We start from the raw sequence: 22,604 nt of genomic DNA on the forward strand, positions 1-22,604 counted from the left end.
CTCCTAGGCCAGGGTTCCAAGCATACAGCTCATGGGCCAGATCTGACCCCAAGACCCATTTCTTCAGCCTCATGCTAGATTGGGCATGGGTCACTGTGTCCCCCTCCTCCTGCTGAGCCCCTTTGAATAGCCTTGCTGACCAATGCGTACAGTAGAGGTTTAGTGGAGAGGCTTCTTCCTTCTCTCTTCTCTGCTCCTCTGAGCCCTGGCCTCAGAGGAGTGGCTGCTTCTCCCTGCCTCCCCCTCTGCAGATCAGATCACCCCAGGTTCAGGGAAGTGGCTCTTGCTCTTCCCACTCACACACTTTGGTTGTGTGGAGACAGAGACAAATCCCCAAAGGGGCCACAAGAGAGGGGAAAGAACCCCAGTGGGGGTGAGGGGAAAGGGTTGGGTGGAGGGGAATAAAGAGAGATAATTGGACAGAGGGAAGAAGGTTCATAAATGAGAAATTTCTTTAAGTGAAACCCTGTAACTGCCTCAGTAAAGGGGTCCACTCTGCAGTCAGTGAGACTGGGAAGCCCTTCCTGGCGCATGGTACTCCAGCCCATGGACACTGACTGAAAGGTACTAATTGCTACTCTGAAACCTGAAAGGTACTAATTTCCACTCCCTCCCAAACAAGTTTGACCCTCTTGTGCTGAGCACTGACCATACAGGTAGGGAGAGAGAATTCCTGCCTGGCAGCCCTTACTATCTAAACTGACAAAGGGCCAAAGCAATGTCTCTTTTCGCTTATCTTTAGTATGGAGGCACACCCCATAGTGATTAGAGAGTTCAGCATGCAGTGGGGATGTGAGGAACTCGGAATCAGTGCCAGGAATGCCTTTCTTAGTTAAAATGAAATGAATAGAAGAAAATAGAAGTGGTTCATTACAGATGTGTGTATGGGAATATAGTCCCTTTACAGCTACCTGTTACTGCTGTAGGCTGTTCTGCTTGGCAGTAAACGTCTGTATTAAACAAGGGAAGAGTTATGGAAAAGACCAGATTACTTCGTTTCATGTCCAGGTCTAGCTCTATAGTGGCTTGGAATTTTAGATGGAATTTGGTGTCACTAGATAGCTCCTTTTCCAGGCTTTCCATGAATACCAAGCACTGGCACCAAATGTAAGGCATTTTGGAGATATTGGTAATAAACATCATGTTATTATTTTGAAATCTAAGGGCAAACCCTGATGAGTCACAACTGGCTCATATTCTGAAAATAACTTAGCTTCCACCCAGAACAAAACTTGCTCACCCCAAAACCTGAGGTCCTGTCAGCTCTGCTCAGACACTAAAGATCCCATGGCATTTTTCATATGATTGGGGATTTGGCCAAAATTTCCCATTACTGTCTGTCATCCTCCACCCCAGAGGTCGTTGCATTTCAATGGCAAAGCTGGAAGTATATTTTTTGTGACTTACTTTGGGATCCAATTCTCAATATGCAGCTAATGTAACAGTGTTTATTTTATTAAGACTTAACAGTATTTTTAAAAGGATGTTGACAACATCATCATAATCTGTGCAGTAATTAAGACAGCAACAGTGATTGCCTCAACAGCTAGCCCAACGTTCTAGATAAGGAAAATGAACAGAGTCCTTGATAGTGCTCCCTATCTCTCTCTCTCTCTCTCTTCTGTTAGCCTTATAGAGAGATCTTTGAGTTCTTCATAGAGGACTTCAAAACCTACAAGCCCCTGCTGTCTGCCATAAAGAATGAGTATGAAGTTACATTGGGTAAGATCTTGGATTCTGTTCTGCTGAGAGTAACAGTCATTCTAGACAGGTGGCTTTACACAGTAGATTAGCTGTATCAGATAGTTACAGGATGAGCAGTAGGGACAGGCTTCAATGCCAAAATAATAATAAATGGGCTCTTGTTAACTACCTCTTGTACTTATTGTGAACTGGAGAGTCTGTCTGTGTAATGAGAAAAAGGAGTACTAGTGGCACCTTAGAGACTAACCAATTTATTTGACCATAAGCTTTTGTGAGCTACAGCTCACTTCATCGGATGCATTCAGTGAGGAGATTTCTAAACACACAGAACATGAAAAAATGCGTGTTATCATACACACTGTAAGGAGAGTGATCACTTAAGATGAGCTATTACCAGCAGGAGAGCCGGGGGGGGGGAACCTTTTGTAGTGGTAATCAAGGTGGGCCATTTCCAGCAGTTAACAGGAACTGTGGGGGGCTGGGGGGGGGGGAGAATAGTTTTACTTTGTGTAATGACACATCCATTCCCAGTCTCTATTCAAGCCTAAGTTAATTGTATCCAGTTTGCAAATTAATTCCAATTCAGCAGTCTCTCGTTGGAGTCTGTTTTTGAAGTCTTTGTTTTAATATTGCGACCTTTAGGTCTGAGATTGAGTGACCAGAGAGAATCCATTGCAATCTACATACCATACAGACTATGCTGACAGCTTGTGCCACATGCTCTCAAAGAAACCGCGGAACCACCTGATCAACTTCCTCTACAGCAAACAGGGAAAGATTAAGAATGAGCTCTCAAAACTGGATACTCTCATAAAAAACCAACCTTCCACACAAACTTCCTCCTGGCTATACTTTACAAAAACTAGACAAGCCATTTACAACACACACTTTGCTTCTCTACAAAAGAAAAAGGACACTAATCTATCTAAACTACTACATGCCACAAGAGGCCACAGCAATGGTTCCCTTAACCCACCCAGCAGTATTGTCAATCTATCCAACTATACTCTTATCCCAGCAGAAGAATCTGTCCTATCTCAGGGCCTCTCCTTCTGCCCGTCTAACCCCCACGAACATGATACAGTTCTGTGGTGAACTAGAATCCTATTTTCGACGTCTCTGACTCAAGGAATATTTCCAAAACACCTCTGAACAACATACTAATCCACATAGACCTTCTTACCAACACTACAAAAAGAAGGATTCTAGATGGACTCCTCCTGAAGGTCGAAACAACAGACTGGACTTCTACATAGAGTGCTTCGGCCGACATACACAGGGTGAAATTGTGGAAAAGCAGCATTACTTGCCCCATAACCTCAGCTGTGCAGAACACAATACCATCCACAGCCTCAGAAACAACTCTGACATCATAATCAAAAAGGCTGACAAAGGAGGTGCTGTCGTCATCATGAATAGGTCGGAATATGAACAAGAGGCTGCTAGACAGCTCTCCAACACCACTTTCTACAAGCCATTACCCTCTGATCCCACTGAGGGTTACCAAAAGAAACTACAGCATTTGCTCAAGAAACTCCCTGAAAAAGCACAAGAACAAATCCGCAGAGACACACCCCTGGAACTCCGACCTGGGGCATTCTATCTGCTACCCAAGATCCATAAACCTGGAAATCCTGGGTGCTCCATCATCTCAGGCATTGGCACCCTGACAACAGAATTGTCTGGCTATGTAGACTCCCTCCTCAGGCCCTATGCTACCAGCACTCCCAACTGTCTTCGAGACACCACTGACTTCCTGAGGAAACTACAATCCATTGGTGATCTTCCTGAAAACACCATCCTGGCCACTATGGATGTAGACGCCCTCTACACCAACATTCCACACAAAGATGGACTACAAGCTGTCAGGAACAGTATCCCCGATAATGTCACGGCAAACCTGGTGGCTGAACTTTGTGACTTGCCCTCACCCATAACTATTTCACATTTGGGGACAATGTATACCTTCAGATCAGCGGCACTGCGATGGGTACCCGCATGGCCCCACAGCATGCCAACATTTTTATGGCTGACTTAGAACAATGCTTCCTCAGCTCTCGTCCCCTAATGCCCCTACTCTACTTGCGCTATATTGATGACATCATCATCTGGACCCATGGAAAAGAAGCCCTGGAGGAATTCCACCATGATTTCAACAATTTCCATCCCACCATCAACCTCAGCCTAGATCAATCCACACAGGCGGTCCATTTCCTGGACACTACTGTGCTAATAAGCGATGGTCACATAAACACCACCCTATACCGGAAACCTACTGACCGCTATTCCTACCTAGATGCCTCCAGCTTTCACCCAGACCACACCATACGATCCATTGTCTACAGACAAGCTCTACGATACAACCGCATTCGCTCCAACTCCTCAGACAGAGACAAACATCTACAAGATCTCTATCAAGCATTCTTACAACTACAATACCCACCTGCTGAAGTAAAGAAACAGATTGACAGAGCCAGAAGAGTACCCAGAAGTCACCTACTACAGGACAGGCCCAACAAAGATAATAACAGAATGCCACTAGCCATCACCTTCAGCCCCCAACTAAAACCTCTCCAACGCATCATCAAGGATCTACAACCTATCCTGAAAGACGACCCATCACTCTCACAAATCTAGGGAGACAGGCCAGTCCTTGCCTACAGACAGCCCCCCAACCTGAAGCAAATACTCACCAGCAACCACACACCACACAACAGAACTAGTAACCCAGGAACCTTGGAATAATGACTCAACCACTCCCAGTCTCTATTCAAGCCTAAGTTAATTGTATCCAATTTGCAAATTAATTCCAATTCAGCAGTCTCTCATTGGAGTCTGTTTTCGAAGTCTTTTTGTTTTAATAATGCGACCTTTAGGTCTGAAATCGAGTTTTAAATTCATGGTTAACCCAGGAACCTATCCTTGCAACAAAGCCCGTTGCCGACTGTGTCCACATATCTATTCAGGGGACACCATTATAGGGCCTAATCACATCAGCCACACTATCAGAGGCTCATTCACCTGCACATCTACCAATGTGATATATGCCATCATGTGCCAGCAATGCCCCTCTGCCATGTACATTGGGCAAACTGGACAGTCTCTACGTAAAAGAATAAATGGACACAAATCAGATGTCAAGAATTATAACATTCATAAACCACTCGGAGAACACTTCAATCTCTCTGGTCACTCGATTTCTGACCTCAAAGTGACTATCCTTCAACAAAAAAACCTCGAAAACAGACTCCAACGAGAGACTGCTGAATTGGAATTAATTTGCAAATTGGATACAATTAACTTAGGCTTGAATAGAGACTGGGAGTGGTTGAGTCATTATACTAAGTGAAACTATTTTCCCTTGTTTATTCCTCCCCCCCTCCCCCCACACACACTGTTCCTCAGACATTCTTGTTAACTCCTGGAAATGTGCTGGAAATGGCCCACCTTGATTATCACTTCAAAAGGTTTTCTCTCCCCCCCCCACCCCACTCTCCTGCTGGTAATAGCTCATCTATAAGTGATCACTTTCCTTACAGTGTATATTTTTTTCATGGTCTGTGTGTATATAAAATCTTCTCACTGTACTTTCCACTTTATGCATCCGATGAAGTGAGCTGTAGCTCACAAAAGCTTATGCTCAAATAAATTGGTTAGTCTCTAAGGTGCCACTAGTACTCCTTTTCTTTTTAATATAAATAGCAGTGAATTAAGATCAGCAGCCTACATGGAGCTTAGACCTGTAGGAAGAGAGATCAGCAGAATATAGTCCCAGAAGCTAGAATGCCAAAGAAAGCCAGCCCTCAGCTGTTCACCATAGCAGGTGGAAGAAATACTTGCTGGTTTTTTCCCAGGTTCCAGTCTTGAACAGTAGTTCTTAGATTGACTCTTCTGCCTAATTCCATAGCCCTGTTGAGTCCTTAATTAGAGAGCCCACCCTTTCCTCCTTTAGCTCACCTGAGGGAGAAGATCCGCTCCCTGGAGCCCTTGAAGGCAATGCTGGTGTGTGTGTCAGATGAGTGCACCCGGCAGATCGTGGCACTCCAGGAGGAGGAGAAAGCTGAAATAACCAAGCTGAAGAAAGAGAAACTGTATTTGTTAAAGCTTATCGACAAAATGAAGGAGGAGAAGGGCTCCCTGCAGACTCAGGTAAAATGGTCAACCAGATGTTTCCCACCCCAGCCTTATGCATCTAGTCCCAGACAGCCCGATCCTGCTCCCACTGAATCAATGGGAGCAGCCATAGGCCTCGTAAGGTGCTGATGATTTGGCGTGCTCAGCCTGATTCAGTGCTAAAGCAGAGATCTCCATCACAGTGTTCCCTGCAGATGGCACGTTCCACTGTGCTACGCTGTCAAAACTCTTCTGAGTTGTGGATGTAGGTCTGTCTTCCCTAGTGCTTAATTTGTAATGAAAGAGGTGTCAGGGCTCAAGCAATTTTTACACTTTCATAACTGATGCAGCAAGCCCAGGGGTGCCAGGGCTATGAACTGCCAACCCTAGAGGTGGCAGTGCAGTGCTGCCCAGAGGGGTGGGGCAATTTGCCCCAGGCCCCCACAAGAGTTTTCAAGGGCCCCCACGAGAGTTTTCGGCGGCAATTCAATGGCAGGGGTCTTTCTGGGCTGCCGAACACACCCGGACTGAGGGACCCACCGCTGCTTCTTCCACTCTGGGTCTTCGGCGGCAATTCAGCAGCGGGGGTCCTTCCGCTCCATATCTTTGTCGAAGTGCCCCGAAGACCTGGAGCAGAAGAACCCCTGCCGCCAAAGACCCCAGGCCCACTGAATCATCTGGGCAGCCCTGTGGCAGTGTCTTCCCCAGCCATCATGTCAATACTTTTCACTGTGTCTGTGTACACAATACATGGGATGGGCACATTACTGACACGTGACAAAGCCACAAATGAGTTATTTAGATCTTCCCTCACGAGTGTTGAGAAAATGTTTATACCAACCACATAACAAAACCTATCAGAGTAATCTAAAAGAGAGTATTAGAGAGCATTAGTATTAGCCTATTAGTAGTAATCTAAGAGAGATCTAAAAACTGACTTGATGATAAACACCAATGTCTCATGGCCCTGCAGAGCTGGAAGTGACCACTGGGTCCTGCTCTAATTCTCCCTCTTCCAGTGGGATGAAGATCAGATCAGAAAAAAGCCATGACATTTTTACATCTAGAAAGGATGTTTCTGGCCTGGATTTTGGGCAGATTGATTTTCTGTGGGGAAATCCCCATTTTGGGGAGAAGGAGGAAATATTTAAAATGGCTTAATTTGCTAAGAACTGTGGAATACTAGATGAGTCCCAGGGGAGGCGAGTTAGTGGGCAGAGAGCCAGTCAGCAATGCATGTGAAATGCAATTGACCTCATGGCTCCAAAGTTTGTCACATGACTCCCACTTCCATTTATGGGTGTGGGTGTACCTGTCTCTACCTGTCCATATTGTATCTATCATTCATTTTATTGTAGGTGATGCTGGTAGTGACACTTACAGTGAAGGCTTGCCTAACATTTTCCATTTATAAGTTTTCAGTTGCTTATAACTTTGTCAAACAAACTGCTTAGGCTAGAATATGAGGTGTCTGTTTGTCACCGGGGTGCTCTACTCACTGATAGAGCACCTCCTTCTGGCCCCATCTGGGGATTTGCTCTGCAAGGTCAATACCACTTCCTGCAATTGTACTCCAGCACTTTCACGCCCTCAGGATTCATCTGCTCCCACTTTGTGGCTTGGTCCTCTGACCAAGTCCCTGTTGTCCTCCCCTTCCACTGTATCAACATCTCTCAGGACCCACTGTCCTAGGCAGTCTTCTCTTTCACTGCCCCCTTAATGGTGCCACTTCTCCAGTGGCTGGTAGGGGAATCCAGGCATGCCCTCTGCACAGGATTCCAGCCCAGGGACCTTACAACAAGCAGTCAAGGTCAGTACAGTCCTATCCCAGGGCTGCTTCCTACCTTGCCTTCTCTCACCTCAGGAGTGACTGTAGCTTTTCACTCTGCCACCCACAGCTGCTCTCAGCTCCTGGATTTTATACGGGCCCCTCCAGTTTCTGTCCAGCAGAGCCTTGTCTCTAATTAATCTGAGTTGCTCCCAGGCTCGTCCTCCAGGTGCAGCCAAGGAGGTTAACTGGCCCATCACACTGCCTCGTGGATTTTTTTTAAGTTTCAGCAAGAACTGAGTTAAGCTGTTGTGACAAAGTGGGGATTTTCCCTTGTTATGTTGTATATGAGCCTATGTGAGTCTTACTGTTTTGCATGAATGCTCTGTGTGACTCACTTTCCGTGTGTATTGCACCAATGTCTAGGTGGTGGGAATAGGGAGTGTGACTTTTGCGGAGGCTGCTCCCGCTGCCTGTACCAATGCTATAGTAACCTGAAACCTAGGAGGGGGATGCGGTGATTCTTGGCCTGGGAAGTGAGACAAAGGCCAGAGGAGGAGTCACGGGCAGGGCAGGGCCCAGGATGCTGGCAGCCAGTCAGTTTCCGCTGGCTTATGACACAGGGGGAGGAGCAGAGCCCTGGCTCTGGGCTCCCGTCCCCCCAAGATGGACTTGGCTGAAAGTCACTGATTTCTATGCTAACAAGTTCTGTCCTACGCTGTGTTCTTGTGGACTAATAAACCTTCTGTTTTACTGACTGCCTGAGAGTCCTGTCTGACTGCAGAGTTGGGGTGCAGGGCCCTCTGGCTTCCCCATGAGCCCCGCCTGGGAGGACTCACTGCGGGAAGGGCACAGTGTGGAAGGGGATGCTGAATGCTCCGAGGTCAGACCCAGGAAGGTCGAAGCTGTGTAAGCTTCTTGCCCAGGTGACAGTAAGCTCAGAGAGAGGAAGCGGCTCCCCCAGAGTCCTGACTGGCTTCGTATGAAGTAGTTCCAGAGCAGCACGCCGGTGACTCCATGACAGCTGTTTCTAAAAGAGAAGTTAGGAGAAAATGGGTATAGTTTTGACACTGTCAAAAGATATATTCAGTTGTTTCTTTAAGGAGCTCTGGCACCTCCAGGGTTTGAAGCGGGAACTTTAAATGGGGCAGGGGTTGAGGAAGTGCCTTTTGCTGGCCTCATGAAAATCCACCCAGATTTAGCTGACCTATGACTACAGAGCATCACCATTTGCACATACTTAGTTGAACTTTAGCTAAAATCTCCAACCAGTCCATCTTCACTGAGCATGCTCCAGCCACAAAGTGCTTCCTAACATGCTGTCCCTCCACACTAAGCATGCTTCTTGCAGCCACAGAGCTAGAACTCCTGACTGGGGGATGGTGCAGCAGCAGCTGTTGTCACCCCGTTGGGCTAGGGAAAGGCAGGGGTTAGGCAAGTAAAGGTAAGTGTGGGAAGCTCAGCACTCTCTAAATGCAAAAGGTCAAACTCCCACTCCTCTACTTGGCTTGAAGGTGCAACTCGCCACCCCACTTACTGCTCCTCGGCTTGTGCGGTGAAAACTCGCTCCTATTTCAGTCTATTTTAACCACTGGGGGAAGGAGTTCTGGGCACCAGGCAGGCGCAGACCATGAGTTCCAGTCTCAGCTCCTCACTGACTGGTGCTTATGGTTCTGTGCACTTCACAGCCCTTCTTGATGAGCAGAGCCTCATGCCCCTGCATTGTACAGCTGGGGTAACAGAGAGGCTGCACAACGTCACTTCTGGCAGATCTGGGAATGGAAGCTGGGGCTAGATTCTGTGCCAAGCCTCTCAGAGGTTCAGACGATGGGGAGGTGGGGTGGGGAGGGAGATGGACAAAGGTGGTTTAAGCTATCTTTGTATATGTACAATGTTACTACCAAAAAAAGTCAAAGAATGCTATTAAGGTTGCAAAGTCAATCACTCAAAAGGAAGGAAATGCCAAAATTAATGCTGCCTTTGCAACCTTAATTTGACCCCCTGGTGCATATGCATTATGGTACAGGCTTTAAGTACATGATCACATGCTGTTTTCCCGCAGGAGCCTGCCTCATTCAGTGCACAGGGTGGACAGTGCTCAGAGAATGAGCAGCTATTCAATATTTAGTTTTCTCCTCATTGTTCTGTGTGTGGCCCCAGGCCTTAATTACTGCACACTATTCAAACCCTGATCTGAAGACAGAACGATTAGTTTTCTCATGGGCTTTTCAGTGGTGCTCATTTCTACAGTATCTGAGAGCTTGAGTTCAGTGGTCAGCCCAGTATCCTGTCCCCTGCAGGTGAACATGCTGCGGAAGAATATGGCCAAGGAATACATGCGCTACATTAATGAGTGTGATGCACGCAAGCTGCTGCTAGCAGACCTGAATGAAATGCGCAATCAGCAGTTGGAAATGTCGCTTCGCCAAGTCCAAGGTAGAGAAAGCAAATTTTTGTAAGAGCTTATCCTGCAACAAGCCCCAAATCCAGAGCCATATAACCAACATTGCATGGAAGACTCAGCCCTCACCCGCTACTTAACGAAACAGGTATTCCAGGGCCAGATCCTGCAAGGTGCTGAGAGCCCTTAGTGCTATTTGACTTCAGTGGAAGTTGTTGGTGCTTAAGGATCTTGTGACAGGCAGGTTGCAGGGTCGATCCCTCGGAACCAGCGAACCTTCTGGAAGTCAAGGATCTTGAGCATTTGTGTTTACAAAACTGCTCTGAGTTTGTGCCAGCCAGGTTATTTACCTGTGATAGTGATTGAGTAGGTGGCCCCTGCAGAGTCACCCCTAGTGCTGCTGTTTGGGAACTTGCAGGAAAGCAGTAGCTAGGTGTCCACATGAGCACCCCATATATGGATTTGAACGTTCAGACCCAAAGATAGCACATCCCTGCTTCTGCTCTGTCCTTTCCCGCTAACCCAAAATTCAGCCTGGGACTTTGAATATGGGTAAGGAGGGCAGGGACTGTGGGTCCGCAAAGATAATTTACTCCAAGAACTACAGTTACTGGTAAGTAGCCTTTCTTCTTGTTCTTTATTAGTCCTGATTTTAGTATTGAATGTTTGCATTACAATAGCAGCCAGAGGCACCAATGGGGATTGAAGGGCTATGCAAATAAGTGTTTACATAAATACATATATATGACCTTCTCATAAACAAACAAGGGAAATATAACCTAGATGGAGCTACTATAAAGTAGGTGCATAACTGATTGGAAAACCATTCCCAGAGAGTAGTTATCAGTGGTTCACAAGTCAAGCAGGAAGGGCAGATTGAGAGGGGTCCCACCCCCATCCCTTGTGTATATGGCCATTACAGCACTGCTGAGTCTCCCAAATTCTGGCCCTGCTGTGCGAAGCTTCCAGCTACTCTCCAGTCCCCTTTCTCCTCCTCCTCCATTCTGGAGGAGCAGCTCCACATCTGCTCCTCATTCAGCCCAGCAATTAACTGTGCACCTCCTCAGCCGCACATCAGATCTGCCCTCCCAGTCCCACGTTTGCTCCTCCTATAGCTCCTGGGTTCTTCAACCCACCTTCCTGCTCCGAGGCAGGGTGTTCCAGGTGGTGCAGAGGCACCATCCTGCCCCTGTTGCTCACAGGAGGGGAGGGGGGAAGAAGGGATGGAGCCACCCTGAGCTGCTGCGCTCTTTAGTTCTCTCTTCCCTCCACCCCCATCCTGTGAGTGCAGTGTCAGCTTCTGGGGAAAGGGGAGAGAGTTCTGCCTGCCCCCTGCAGAAGCCCTGATTGGCTGCTCTTCCCCAGGAGGTGGGGCAGTGGGGAAGGCAGCCAGTCAGATGGGGGATCCCCCCCCCAAGGCAGGACTGACATTCACAAGAGGACTGGAGATTCTCATGCCGTGAGCAGATGGGCTCCAGACCCAGCCAGACTCATGTGACTCTTCAGCTGTCAAAAGCTGGGAGCACCAGGACTGCAGCACTGCATCAGTAGGGACAGCACATCAGAACCTCTGAGGGCTTTAATAACGCTCACTTGAGAACGTGCCTCCAGAGAGCTGGGCTTGCGGTCATGGCCCTCCATCTGACTGTGCATTGATGATTGTTGTTTAAAGACGTCAAGGGTGAAGACTTGGTCAAGGTAACGCTGGCGTTGAAGATAGCTCGGCAGGACCTCACGAAAGCCCAGGTGGAGCTGAACACGATGAAAGCAGATTATGGAGACGTTGTACCCAGGAGAGACTTCGAATCGCAGGAGAAAAAATATTCTGATCTGTTTGAGAAGGTGATCATAAGGCTGTGTCTACCACACAAATACCATCCTGTATCTTGGGGTGCAGGCCAGACTAAGTAAAGCCAGGAGGTGCTCACTCCAACCCTAACTTGTCCCATTGCACCTGGCTCTTGTCTGTTGGCACAAGGAGATAAGGTAGGGATGAAATGGTAACGCAGAAGTGCCTGCCTGTTGACAGGTTGGATCTCAGCCTTAGCAATGTTTCAATACATTGTTTAATTCCTCCCCACAAATAAATGTCACATCCCCTTGATTGGGGCTTCCCATAGAACAATTAAGGAGCCATCTCTGAACAGCTGTAACCTCTGGATTCAAAGCACTGTTGGTTTTGCCATGGTGTATTAACAGTAATAGACGGAGTTGGATAGGTGTTGATTAGCATAAATATCCTACTGCATAGCCGGCTCTCTTACTGCTAATAAGAGAGAGTCAAGTTTAGCTGCGTGTAGTGCTGTAAAACACTGGTGAAATCAGTTAATGAAGTAGGTATATCTTACACCACAGCCCTCTCCATAGTTCTGCTTACTGAAAGAAGCACTCAGCTGGTAGTTTTCTGTGTCTGCTTGGTGGTGCTGCTGCATTTCCCTCGGATATGAAATGGGTTCCTTAGTCTTCTGTGACTCCAGGGTCACCATGCTGCTAGTGGACTGAAGACATTTCCCCAAGCTGGACTGAGGGCTTAAATAGCTTCTGTTGTAGGTGGCTCGCTTTGTTTGTTTGCCTCCTTTTCAAAGCAAACAGTGTGAGCACTCGGCTTGCAGTGCACACACAGGAGCAGCGCCTGTTTTCCTACAGTGCAGCAAAGGACATAATGAACAAAAATGAGCAAAGTCCTAGGCTTAGCCCTGCTCCTGAGCTGTCATGGGCTAGAAGAGGCCATTCAACCCAGCTCCCAGCTGGACTAGACCCCAGAGCAAGGAATCCCTCAGTCAGTCTGTAGCAAGCCTCCTGGTTGTTTCAGGATCATTCCTGCCATTGGTCAGGGTGCAAAGGAATGGGGGTGTGGAGGGGGCTTGGCTCAGAGTAACTCCTCTCCTCTGAAAGAGCAAAGAGCTGCCTGATGCACTGGAAGAAAGTTGATGTATCTATGCAAGGGGTCTAGTTAGGGGGTGCCCAAATTTGCATTAAAGGTGAACTGCAAAAAATATATATAGTGCATGCACCTGTTTTGCTTCCCTCTGAGGGGTTGAGGCCTGGCAGGTTTCTGAAGCTTTTCTGCCTGGTTATTACATAAGGCCTAGTATTTCTAATGTATCTATTTTTGCTGGAGCAAAGGCTCTCAGCCTTCAGTTACAGAGAAGCAGGTGTTGGATCTTTCACAAAGAGAACTTTTCTCCCAGGAGTTTGAGTTATAGATATCATAAACAGAGTCATAAACAATGAAGGTGTGAATAAAACTCCCTTTCTCTCCCTCTCAAGGTTTGCGTTTCAGTCATAATCTTGCTAGTGCTTCCACCCTTCAGGAGGACAGATAGCAAAAACAGGTCACTTCAGACCAGATATTTCTCAAGTAACAAACAGATGCATGTCAAGCTGTCCTGCATTGGTTCAAGAGCGCGGGTTGCAACCTCAAGGCAGAGTGTTACGAACTAGGGCACAAACCCCAATACAGCTTCGAGTTCTATACCTAGATTTCACCAACCAATTATGAAGTGTGAACTCCTCAGGCACAATAACAGCCTGACCATGGAGTCACAGACAGTCCCCCTGGGGTGCTCCGATCTGTCTTGCCCCAGGTCAATTGCACCTTAGATTTCACACCAAAGACAAGACTGGTAGCCTATTCTATAATAAACTATATTCAGTTTTATTAACAGGAAAAGGAAATAAGATTTATTTACATGGTTATAGCACCTAAACATAGATGCACACAAATGAGTTACAATCTTAAGTTTCCAAAGTAACAGAAGCTTCTGTGATAAGCAAGTTCTGTATGTCCTTTAGAGCTAACCCAGGCTAAGCAGCTGGGGAACTTTTGCTTATGCCTAGTAATCGTGGTTCCCAGGAGTCCAAGTAGCATAAAGATACAGTTCCTTGTTCTTAGGGCTTTTTATTCCCTTCCCCATTTCAGCTTTGAGATGCAAACTCAACTGATGGGAGGAATTCACTTGCAAGACTCCTCTTCATGCAGTGGAAGGAGAGCAAACAACAAAGTCTTATACCTTCTTTAATGTTCCTTTCTAGTCTGTCTGGTGTTGATGGGCCTTCCTTGTTGGGCAGGACATAAAAGCTTATATTGGAGGCCAGCATTTCAGACTAGTTAATGTCTCTCCGTTTGGTGATTTACATAGGCTTACAATGCAAACACTCAACCATTACCTTATCATATGGGATACAGCTGTTATAAGGTGAGATGAATGCAGGCAGCAACTCACAAGCATTCAGTAATGTCCAAACACTAAACTCACCTCTATAATTCTGTCATAACCATGAGGATAGCCTAAAATTCCTCCTTACCTGTAAAGGGTTAAGAAGCTCAAATAACCTGGTTGGCACCTGACCAAAGGAACCAATGGGGACAAAAGATACTTTCAAATCTGGGGGGTGGGAGAAGAGGGTTTGTTTGTGCTCTTTGTTTATGTGGTTGTTCTCTCTTGGGACTGAGAGAGGCCAGACAGAAATCCATCTTCTCCAACCCATCCTAATCCAAGTCTCCAATATTGCAACCAGTAGAGGTGAGCCAGGCAAGGTGGATTAGTTTATCTTTTGGTTTATGTGAATTTTCCCAGTGTTAAGAGGGAGGTTTATTCCTGTTTTCTGTAACTTTAAGGTTTGTCCAGAGGGGGATCCTCTGTGTTTTGAATCTGAATACCCTGTAAAGTATTTTCCATCCTGATTTTACAGAGGTGATTTTTATCTCTCTTTTTTTTTTTTTAAATAAAATCCTTCTTTTAAGAACCTGACTGATTTTTCCATTGTTCCAAGACCCAGGGGTCTGGGTCTTTGTCCATTTTGTAACCAGTTGGTTAGGATATTATTCTCAAGCCTCCCCAGGAAAAGGGGTGTGTAAGGTTTGGGGGGATATTTTGGGGGAAGACGTCTCCAAGTGCTCTCTTCCCTGATTCTTTGTTAAATCGCTTGGTGGCGGCAGCGTACCAGGCTTTAACCTAAGCTGGTAGAAATAAAGTTAGGGGGACTTTCATGCTGGTCCCTACATCTGTACCCTCGAGTTCAGAGTGGGGAAGGAACCCTGACAAATTCTAATACCTCTTTTAACAACACTATACACACAGGAGTCAGACTGATCCCAGTTAGGTATTTGACAGTGTTCAACTGAGGCATGGGTACTTCGGCATGAGCTGGCACCTGGTCTGCCACAGGCACAGTGCCCCCAAGACCTTTTCCTTAAAGAACAAAAAATAAAGCACCATTCAAGCCCCATAACCGCCCCCCCCCAAAAAAAAACCTTTACAAAAATTCTTTGCAGTTCACCTTTAAAAAGCAGCAATTTCCCATTAGTGTGGCAGCTTTCAGAGGCTACAAGTCCCCGCAAAAGATGCTCTGCTTGATCTGGGTGGCCAAGTGGAATATTGCATTCTGGGGCTCCACCTCCATTCTGAAGATGAGCAGCCATACTCTAGAAAGCTGTGGACTAACCGGGGCTCGCCTGTGCTGCTCTTTGGCCAGCTCTGGTCTAAAATTCAGTCTGAAAAGGGATTGAATAACTGCAAGAAGTCCAGAGTCATCAGCACTGGTTTATCTCTGCCCCACTTTCCCTTATGTTAGATGGAAGTCCTGCAGAAGGATTTTGATGACCTCCAAAAGGAGTATGACACTCTGTTGGAAATCCACCAAGAGACTGTGGAAGAGCGAGACTGCTTCTACAACGAACTCCAGCAAGTTCAGCGCAGCTCCACGCCCCGGCCTGACTGGGCAAAATGTGCAGGTACCATCGTTGATGATGATTTGCTTTGGACATCTCATCTCAAAGTGCTGTGAGTTGCTGCATTTGTTAACCTCTGGGCACAGTGCAGAGCCCCATTTCCCCCACACAGGCTTTTATGGAGGGGGTAGAGCTGAGAGCTGGAGGGGCTCAGTGACTCTTTTTTTGTATTGGGTGTTTAACATAAGGGCTGAGCACCGATACAGATCCGTACAAATCTAAAACTCCCACCAACGCCAGCTGGAGGACATGCTGGGAATGCTCTCCCTCCTTCAACAGCTGTGTTTGTTTCTGCTCTTACAGAGGTGATTTCTGGTGGGCCTGTGCGGTGGAGCTATCTGGAAGAGGGGAAGACCAGTGACCAGCTGGTGGATGTGCTTCTGGAGGAAATAGGAACAGGAGTGCTGAAGGAGAAAGACTCCTTCCCTGGACTGGTATTTGTGTTTCTTTCTTGGTTGCTTTGCTCTGTTGAGAGGACTCAGTAATACATATCTGACTGTTGGCAAAGTAGGGAAGAGCCTTTCCCATTCAGAATTCCACAGCTGTTTTCATGACTGCAATACTGATACATAAAGATCAGATTGTTAGAGTAATCCTTTGCTGGAAACCTTAGGCCAAGAACAACCAGTTGCCCTCTTACTAGGAGATAAATCTCCAAGTTGAGATTTACCAGCAGCTACTGAAAGTGCAAAGTATTAGCTAAGGAATTGTTGCCCAGGAGTTACTGGGCTAAGGGTGTCCTTTCCCTGCCGACACTGCCTATTGCTTGTAACCTGTGATAGACACACTTTGCCACTGTGTCTTCCCTAGCCCCCAAACAAACAAGTGACAAATGCTGCATTATATAAAGATCTCCTTGCTGATGCCTCCCTAACAAGCAGCTCAGTGAACCCGGGGTGATGTTGCTGTGACTGTTTACATTGTACTAAGCAGCTAATCTGTCACGTGTGGATTCAGATTTCCTTTCACCTGCCCTCATGAGTTGGTGACTCCCACTTACAACAGGTCTCTTCCTCCTTAGTTTTCTCCAGGAGCTTGAATGGTTTTACCCTCTGCTCAGATGTTCTCTGCATCACTGCAGGAGGATGTCCCCACATTTTTGTTACGTTAAAGCCCTTGGCCCTCCCCCGCTTTGTGGCGAAGTGTCTCTCTTTAGCAGCTACTCAGTGCACTTTCTAAACTGCCCCCAGAACACGCACCATGTTAAGTGATGCCAGGCGCTGCCATCAAACTGCATGTCAGAGATCAGGGAAATGTTACTCCTCCCTGGGAAATAGCCATTCACTAATATGGGCTGGAGGGTTACCCAGCCTGTGTGTCTCACCTGCATGACACGCTCACCATCTGTGTCAGAGGAACATCGTTCTGTACTGTGAGGCATGCACAGAAGTCATGTTCACAGCTGCATGGGTGCAATGGGGTTGAGATAGGAGTCACAAGAAGAGTCACTCATGTAGCAAGGGTTTGATCTAGTTCACTGCAAGGAGGAAAGAGGAGACACGCCTAGTGCAGACTCCAACTGACTCATGTCCACCGTTGTGGCTTCATTGTGGCACCAGAACTTCCTATGAAACACTGGGAATGAAAGAACCTGTCCCAGATGGCTCCCACCTTGTGAGCTTACCCCGAGACACGAACCTTTTCCGTGGCTCCATATTCTATGGAAATAGCTTCTTTGCTACCTGATGTGAATTCCTGTTGGTCTCTTGTATTATCTAGGGCAAAGGGGACAAGGTCCCTGTGTATCTGAGGTACGAAGGCCAGGTGAAGAACAAGAAGCTAAACAAAAAGGATGTGGTGAACATCGTGAAGGAGATCTGGAAAGAGAAAGTTTCAGCAGATCTGCAGGTTCTCTTTATCCTATTTTTCCCCATAACTAAAAACTACTTGATTCCTTGCTGTCAGCTACTGGGACAGTCCTGCTGGCTGGAAGGGGTTGGGAAGCCAGGGCTGCACCTAAGCCACAGTTCGTGTCACTCTCTGACCCTGTCAACCGAGGATGCTGTAGGAGCAAGTCATTTTGCTGTTTTCCAGCCCCCATTCCCCACTGTCACTTCTGGGATGTACCTGCCTGCTGCTACCCTGGTGAGTGATGGTGCTCCTGTAACCAGGTCTCCAGGATGGCTAGGCAAGCAGTGCCTTGGTGTTGTGCCAGCCATCCTGGTACAGGGGCCTAACAGACATAAACCACACACCCAAGGTACCGTGCAGCCTACTAACTAAGCTGAGCACAAGGGGACCTTAAGGCAGTTACGAGTGTCACTGTGGTCAGCAGGAAGAGTCAGGGAAGCTTCTAGCATGACACTGATAACAGTGCTCTGCATGGTTCTACAGACCAGAGATCAGGCCCCTTCCTTAGCCAGTAGGGTGAGGGGTGCTCTGCTCCTGGGGTGACCTGGTGGGTTTGGGGAAAGCCTTCCCCCCCTACCCTGGCCAGAATGGCAGTGTCCAGATGTGCTGGCAGAGGGCAAGATGTGCAAATGTGTGGTTCCAACCTGGGGCATGGAGGGCCCTACAAATGTGGGGTGGAAGGAGGAGATTTAGTGCTCATTCCCAATTAAGAGTGGCCATTGAGCTGTCTCCTGTTTAGGGATGGGGAGTGATATCCACTGCTCAGATCCAGGGGACAGCTGGAGTTTCTGTGCTTCATCCAGCTGTGAACACCCTCAGGAGAAGGAAGGTGGCCTGGGTCTTCTCTGGTGTTTGGAGCTCAGGAGCAGCTCTGAAGGGATCAGCCCCCTCCAGCCTCAGCCTGTTTTCTGGAGCAGCTGTCTTGTTTTTTGGCAGAAAGGGAAGCAATCCAGCCTTCCAGAGTTCTTCCTTAACTACCTCCAGAAGAGGTATGGAGACGCCTCTGCCTTTGAATGGGCTTACACCATCTATGAAAACATCAAGCTGTACCGATCAAACGAAGCCATGAGCTTGTTCTATGACATACTGAGTGGGAAGGTGAGTGGCCTGGGAACCTGGTGTCCTACCTCTGCTTCCTTGTGAGAGAGCGAGGGAACTGGGGGGAAGCCCTGTGGTGGGCTGAGCACCCGCACACCCCACTGCTCACAATGGGAGTGAGGTTACTCAGCATGTTGTGGAAACTCTCAGGTTCCTGTTGGAAGGCCCCTGTTCTTTCAGGAGCACTGATCACATCACATCCTCCCACTGACGTCAGAGGGCCACAGTTTGCTTAGCTACATACTTACAATCCCCTTCGCTCCCTGACGTCTAGTCCTTTACACTCCCTGTACAATCCACAAAACAGCACATCTCCCAGCTGCAGTGCTCCCCTGGGCTGGGCAGCTCAACGGGGCTCATTCCCACCCTGTGGAGATGGAAAAGTCTCCTGTACTTCCTCATGCCTCTGGTTGCACTCCTCCTAAGCTGCCAATGCCCCACAACATTATAGAGTTCTCCTGCACCGTACACACGATGCTCTGGATACTGCATGGAAACAGCAGCCCAGGAGTTACATACGTCCTGCTCAGGAGTGGTTGAGAGGCATGGATACAGTCAACCATGAGGGCAATGAAAGTCTCCAACCTCTGGCTAAGAAGCGGACTTGGATGCAGCGGTTCATTGCATATGGGGCTTTCAAAGCAGAGGTCCTGTCTGCTGCTCAATAAGGTGAGGGATTGCCACAGCACCACGCCTCACTATGTCGTGCAATGTGCTGTTTTTCTGGCAGCTGCGCTCCACCCCAGAGAGGGCTGCTTTTCACTGGTCCAGTATGTCATTGCACATAAGCTGCTTTGGAAGGATGGGTGTTCTATACGAAGCGATTATAATACCAGCCTCGGGGGGAGCACCATCTGGCTTGCTTAGTGATTTGTAAATCACCAAAAGATGCTTGGATGGAAATGACGTGCTGTCTCTGGGTGGTGCCATCTTCCCCATTACTGCCCTGACTTTCCTTCTACATTGGGAGGCTAGCTCCTCGGTGGTGCTGTCAGTGACCTGTGGACGCTTCCTGTTTCACAGGTGGATGAAGGACTATACCATGGCCAGAACCAGCTAATCTCCAACCTGCTGAAGGAGCTGATGGCCAGCGACAGCTCAAACAGCGGAACTCTCATGACTGAACAGTTCAAGTAAGAGGTGCTGCAGCTGTCTGAGCCCCGCCATCCAGGGTAGAAGATCTTAGAGCTTCCTAGTGTTCAAGGCCAGCCAGGTCCATTCGATCACCCACTGTGACCTCCTGTAAATCACCAGCCATTACATTGCACCCAGTTACCCCTACATTAAGCCCAATAACTCAGTTACACCATAGTATTGTAGTCCTTGGGAGACTCACTGTTGTGTGCCAAAGGGAGAGAACAGGAGAGACAGGTGCCCCAAGCCACTGTGATGGCAGGGAATGGACTAGTCCCAAGCAGAGTTGTGTTGCAATGCCAGTTTCACCAGCAGGTTTCACTGGCTCTCTCCCTGGCAGAGTGATCTGCCAGAGTTGTGCATGTGCCAGCAGAGAACACCAATTCCATGGGATTGGGCACCATCTGCATCTCCATCCTGGGCTACCTTCTGACCTCAGATAACCCTGCACAGTGCCAGAGGCTTCAGCAGAAGTTAGGAGTCCACCAGAGGGCAGAATCTCACCACTCTGCTAACAGCTGTATTACAAGATTCAGGCAGAGACACCCTGTAACACTCTGGCACTGGTGAAATGAGTCCAGGTTCAGGGTCAGATTTTCTGAAGTGTTCAGGGCCAGGTTGCCAAGTGCTCAGCACCCACAGTCTAGAGCAGATTTGCAAAAGCACTTGGCCCCCACCTTGCACAGCTCTGCTGGAGTCTGGCCACGTATTTTGGTGCCCAGATGGGAGCCTAGGTTCTTTGGGAAATCTGGCACTGACTGTGAGGACAAAGCACATCTGAACATTCTGCTCTAGGGATCATTTTTGCTGATTCTTGCCCAGTTAAGCAACTGTTGTAGCAACTGGCAAGTGCCAGATTAAGTGGTTCCCTGGGAGATGTCCAGATAACGATTCATTGAAGTGGGGCAGAAGCTACATCCACTAGCCCTTCTACTAGGAATATGTGCCTCTCTCCAGAGCTGCTAGTCACATGGGGCCAGACTGTCTGGCAGTCAGCACCCGCAGCTGGGCCACATTTCCCCAAGAGCTCAGCACCCAGCATGCACCCACGTGCTGAGCTCTACTGCAAATGTGGCCCTTGTTTTGATGCCTGCACAGGGGCTGAACTCTTCTGAAGACCCTGCCCTGATTGCAAATGCTGCGCTCTTGAAAACCTGCTCCTGGAGTGCTTCTGGGGGTGCTGCACAGCCAACAGTGTGTGCCATGCACCTGCACGGCCATGCACCCCTTGATTGGAGGGCCTGGTCATGCTCCGAGTGGGTGTCCACGCACACGCTACTGGGCCACACATACCTGTGGTTGTGATGCTCCTCTCTTTCTCCATACAGCCTGGCACTGAGGGCCGCTTGTCCCTTGAAAAGTAATGATCAGATCCAGGAGCTAATAGATGCAAGCAGGTACAAGACACAAAGCACAGAGGACTTCATTGACTACAGGTCCTTATTCATGGAGGTAGGCTGCAGCTTCTTTAGTCTTTCTTCTGGTTCTGGTTTAGGTTTCACCAGGGAAGAATGGTTTGAATCCACGTGCTAATGGAACTGCAATCCCCACTGTAGAATCTACATCCTGAAAGCAGCCTGCAGAGGACGAAAATGCACCTCACGCCCTCTCATTTAGGATGAGTAAAAGAAGCCTGTGGCATGGCTCACTCACCCTTGCACTGGTGTGAGGCATTGCCTCCCGCACCTCCTGCTGGCCGCTTGTCTCTGGCCCCAAGTCTTCTGTGGCTCTGCCCTCCGGCCAAGTCACTTAAGTTCAGATTCCTTCCAGGATATCATAAACAAGTCCAAACAAAACTGAACAGTTCTCCTAGCCTCTTGGGCTACGGAAGTCTTTTCCTCTCTACTTCCCTGGCAGGAGTCTACACTGTCCCTGTTGTCTCTGTATGTGTGTCCTAACCCTGGGCTTCTCTCAGCCAGAGGGACCTGTCTCCTCTGCCATGTCTCTCTCAGCTGAGCTCTTTCAGTCATAGAATCAAAGAATATCAGGGTTGGAAGGGACCTCAGGAGGTCATCTAGTCCAACCCCCTGCTCAAAGCAGGACCAATTCCCAACTAAATCATCCCAGCCAGGGCTTTGTCAAGCCAGGCCTCAAAACCATCTAAGGAAGGAGATTCCACCACCTCCCTAGGTAACGCATTCCAGTGCTTCACCACCCTCCTAGTGAAAAAGTTTTTCCTAATATCCAACCTAAACCTCCCCCACTGCAACTTGAGACCATTACTCCTCATTCTGTCATCAGCTACCACTGAGAACAGGCTAGATCCATCCTCTTTGGAACCCCCTTTCAGGTAGTTGAAAGCAGCTATCAAATCCCCCCTCATTCTACTCTTCCGCAGACTAAACAATCCCATTTCCCTCAGCCTCTCCTCATAACTCATGTGTTCCAGTCCACTAATCATTTTTGTTGCCCTTCGCTGGACTCTCTCCAATTTCTCCACATCTTTCTTGTAGTGTGGGGCCCAAAATTGGACACAGTACTCCAAATGAGGCCTCACCAATGTTGAATAGAGGGGAACGATCATGTCCCTTGATCTGCTGGCAATGCCCCTACTTATACATCCCAAAATGCCATTGGCCTTCTTGGCAACAAGGGCACACAGTTGACTCATATCCAGCTTCTGGTCCACTGTAACCCCTAGGTCCTTTTCTGCAGAACTGCTGCTGAGCCATTCGGTCCCTAGTCTGTAGCAGTGCATGAGATTCTTCCGTCCTAAGTGCAGGACTCTGCACTTGTCCTTGTTGAACCTCATCAGGTTTCTTTTGGCCCAATCCTCTAATTTGTCTAGGGCCCTCTGTATC

The 22,604-nt window shown here is 48.0% G+C and overlaps 1 protein-coding gene across 1 annotated transcript in view; it reads left to right on the plus strand.

The window, feature by feature from the left end:
• Window positions 1-22,604, plus strand: part of TSNAXIP1 (translin associated factor X interacting protein 1) — a 64,620-nt gene that overhangs the window by 31,917 nt on the left and 10,099 nt on the right. The window contains exons 5-14 of the mRNA XM_074968394.1: window positions 1,629-1,722; window positions 5,657-5,853; window positions 9,886-10,021; window positions 11,659-11,828; window positions 15,564-15,723; window positions 16,024-16,154; window positions 17,440-17,568; window positions 18,508-18,669; window positions 19,693-19,802; window positions 21,132-21,255. Coding sequence (XP_074824495.1) covers window positions 1,629-1,722; window positions 5,657-5,853; window positions 9,886-10,021; window positions 11,659-11,828; window positions 15,564-15,723; window positions 16,024-16,154; window positions 17,440-17,568; window positions 18,508-18,669; window positions 19,693-19,802; window positions 21,132-21,255 — 1,413 coding nt within the window. The remainder of the gene's footprint in view (window positions 1-1,628; window positions 1,723-5,656; window positions 5,854-9,885; window positions 10,022-11,658; window positions 11,829-15,563; window positions 15,724-16,023; window positions 16,155-17,439; window positions 17,569-18,507; window positions 18,670-19,692; window positions 19,803-21,131; window positions 21,256-22,604) is intronic.

This window comes from Natator depressus, chromosome 12 (assembly GCF_965152275.1).
Source record: "Natator depressus isolate rNatDep1 chromosome 12, rNatDep2.hap1, whole genome shotgun sequence".
Taxonomy (NCBI): domain Eukaryota; kingdom Metazoa; phylum Chordata; order Testudines; family Cheloniidae; genus Natator; species Natator depressus.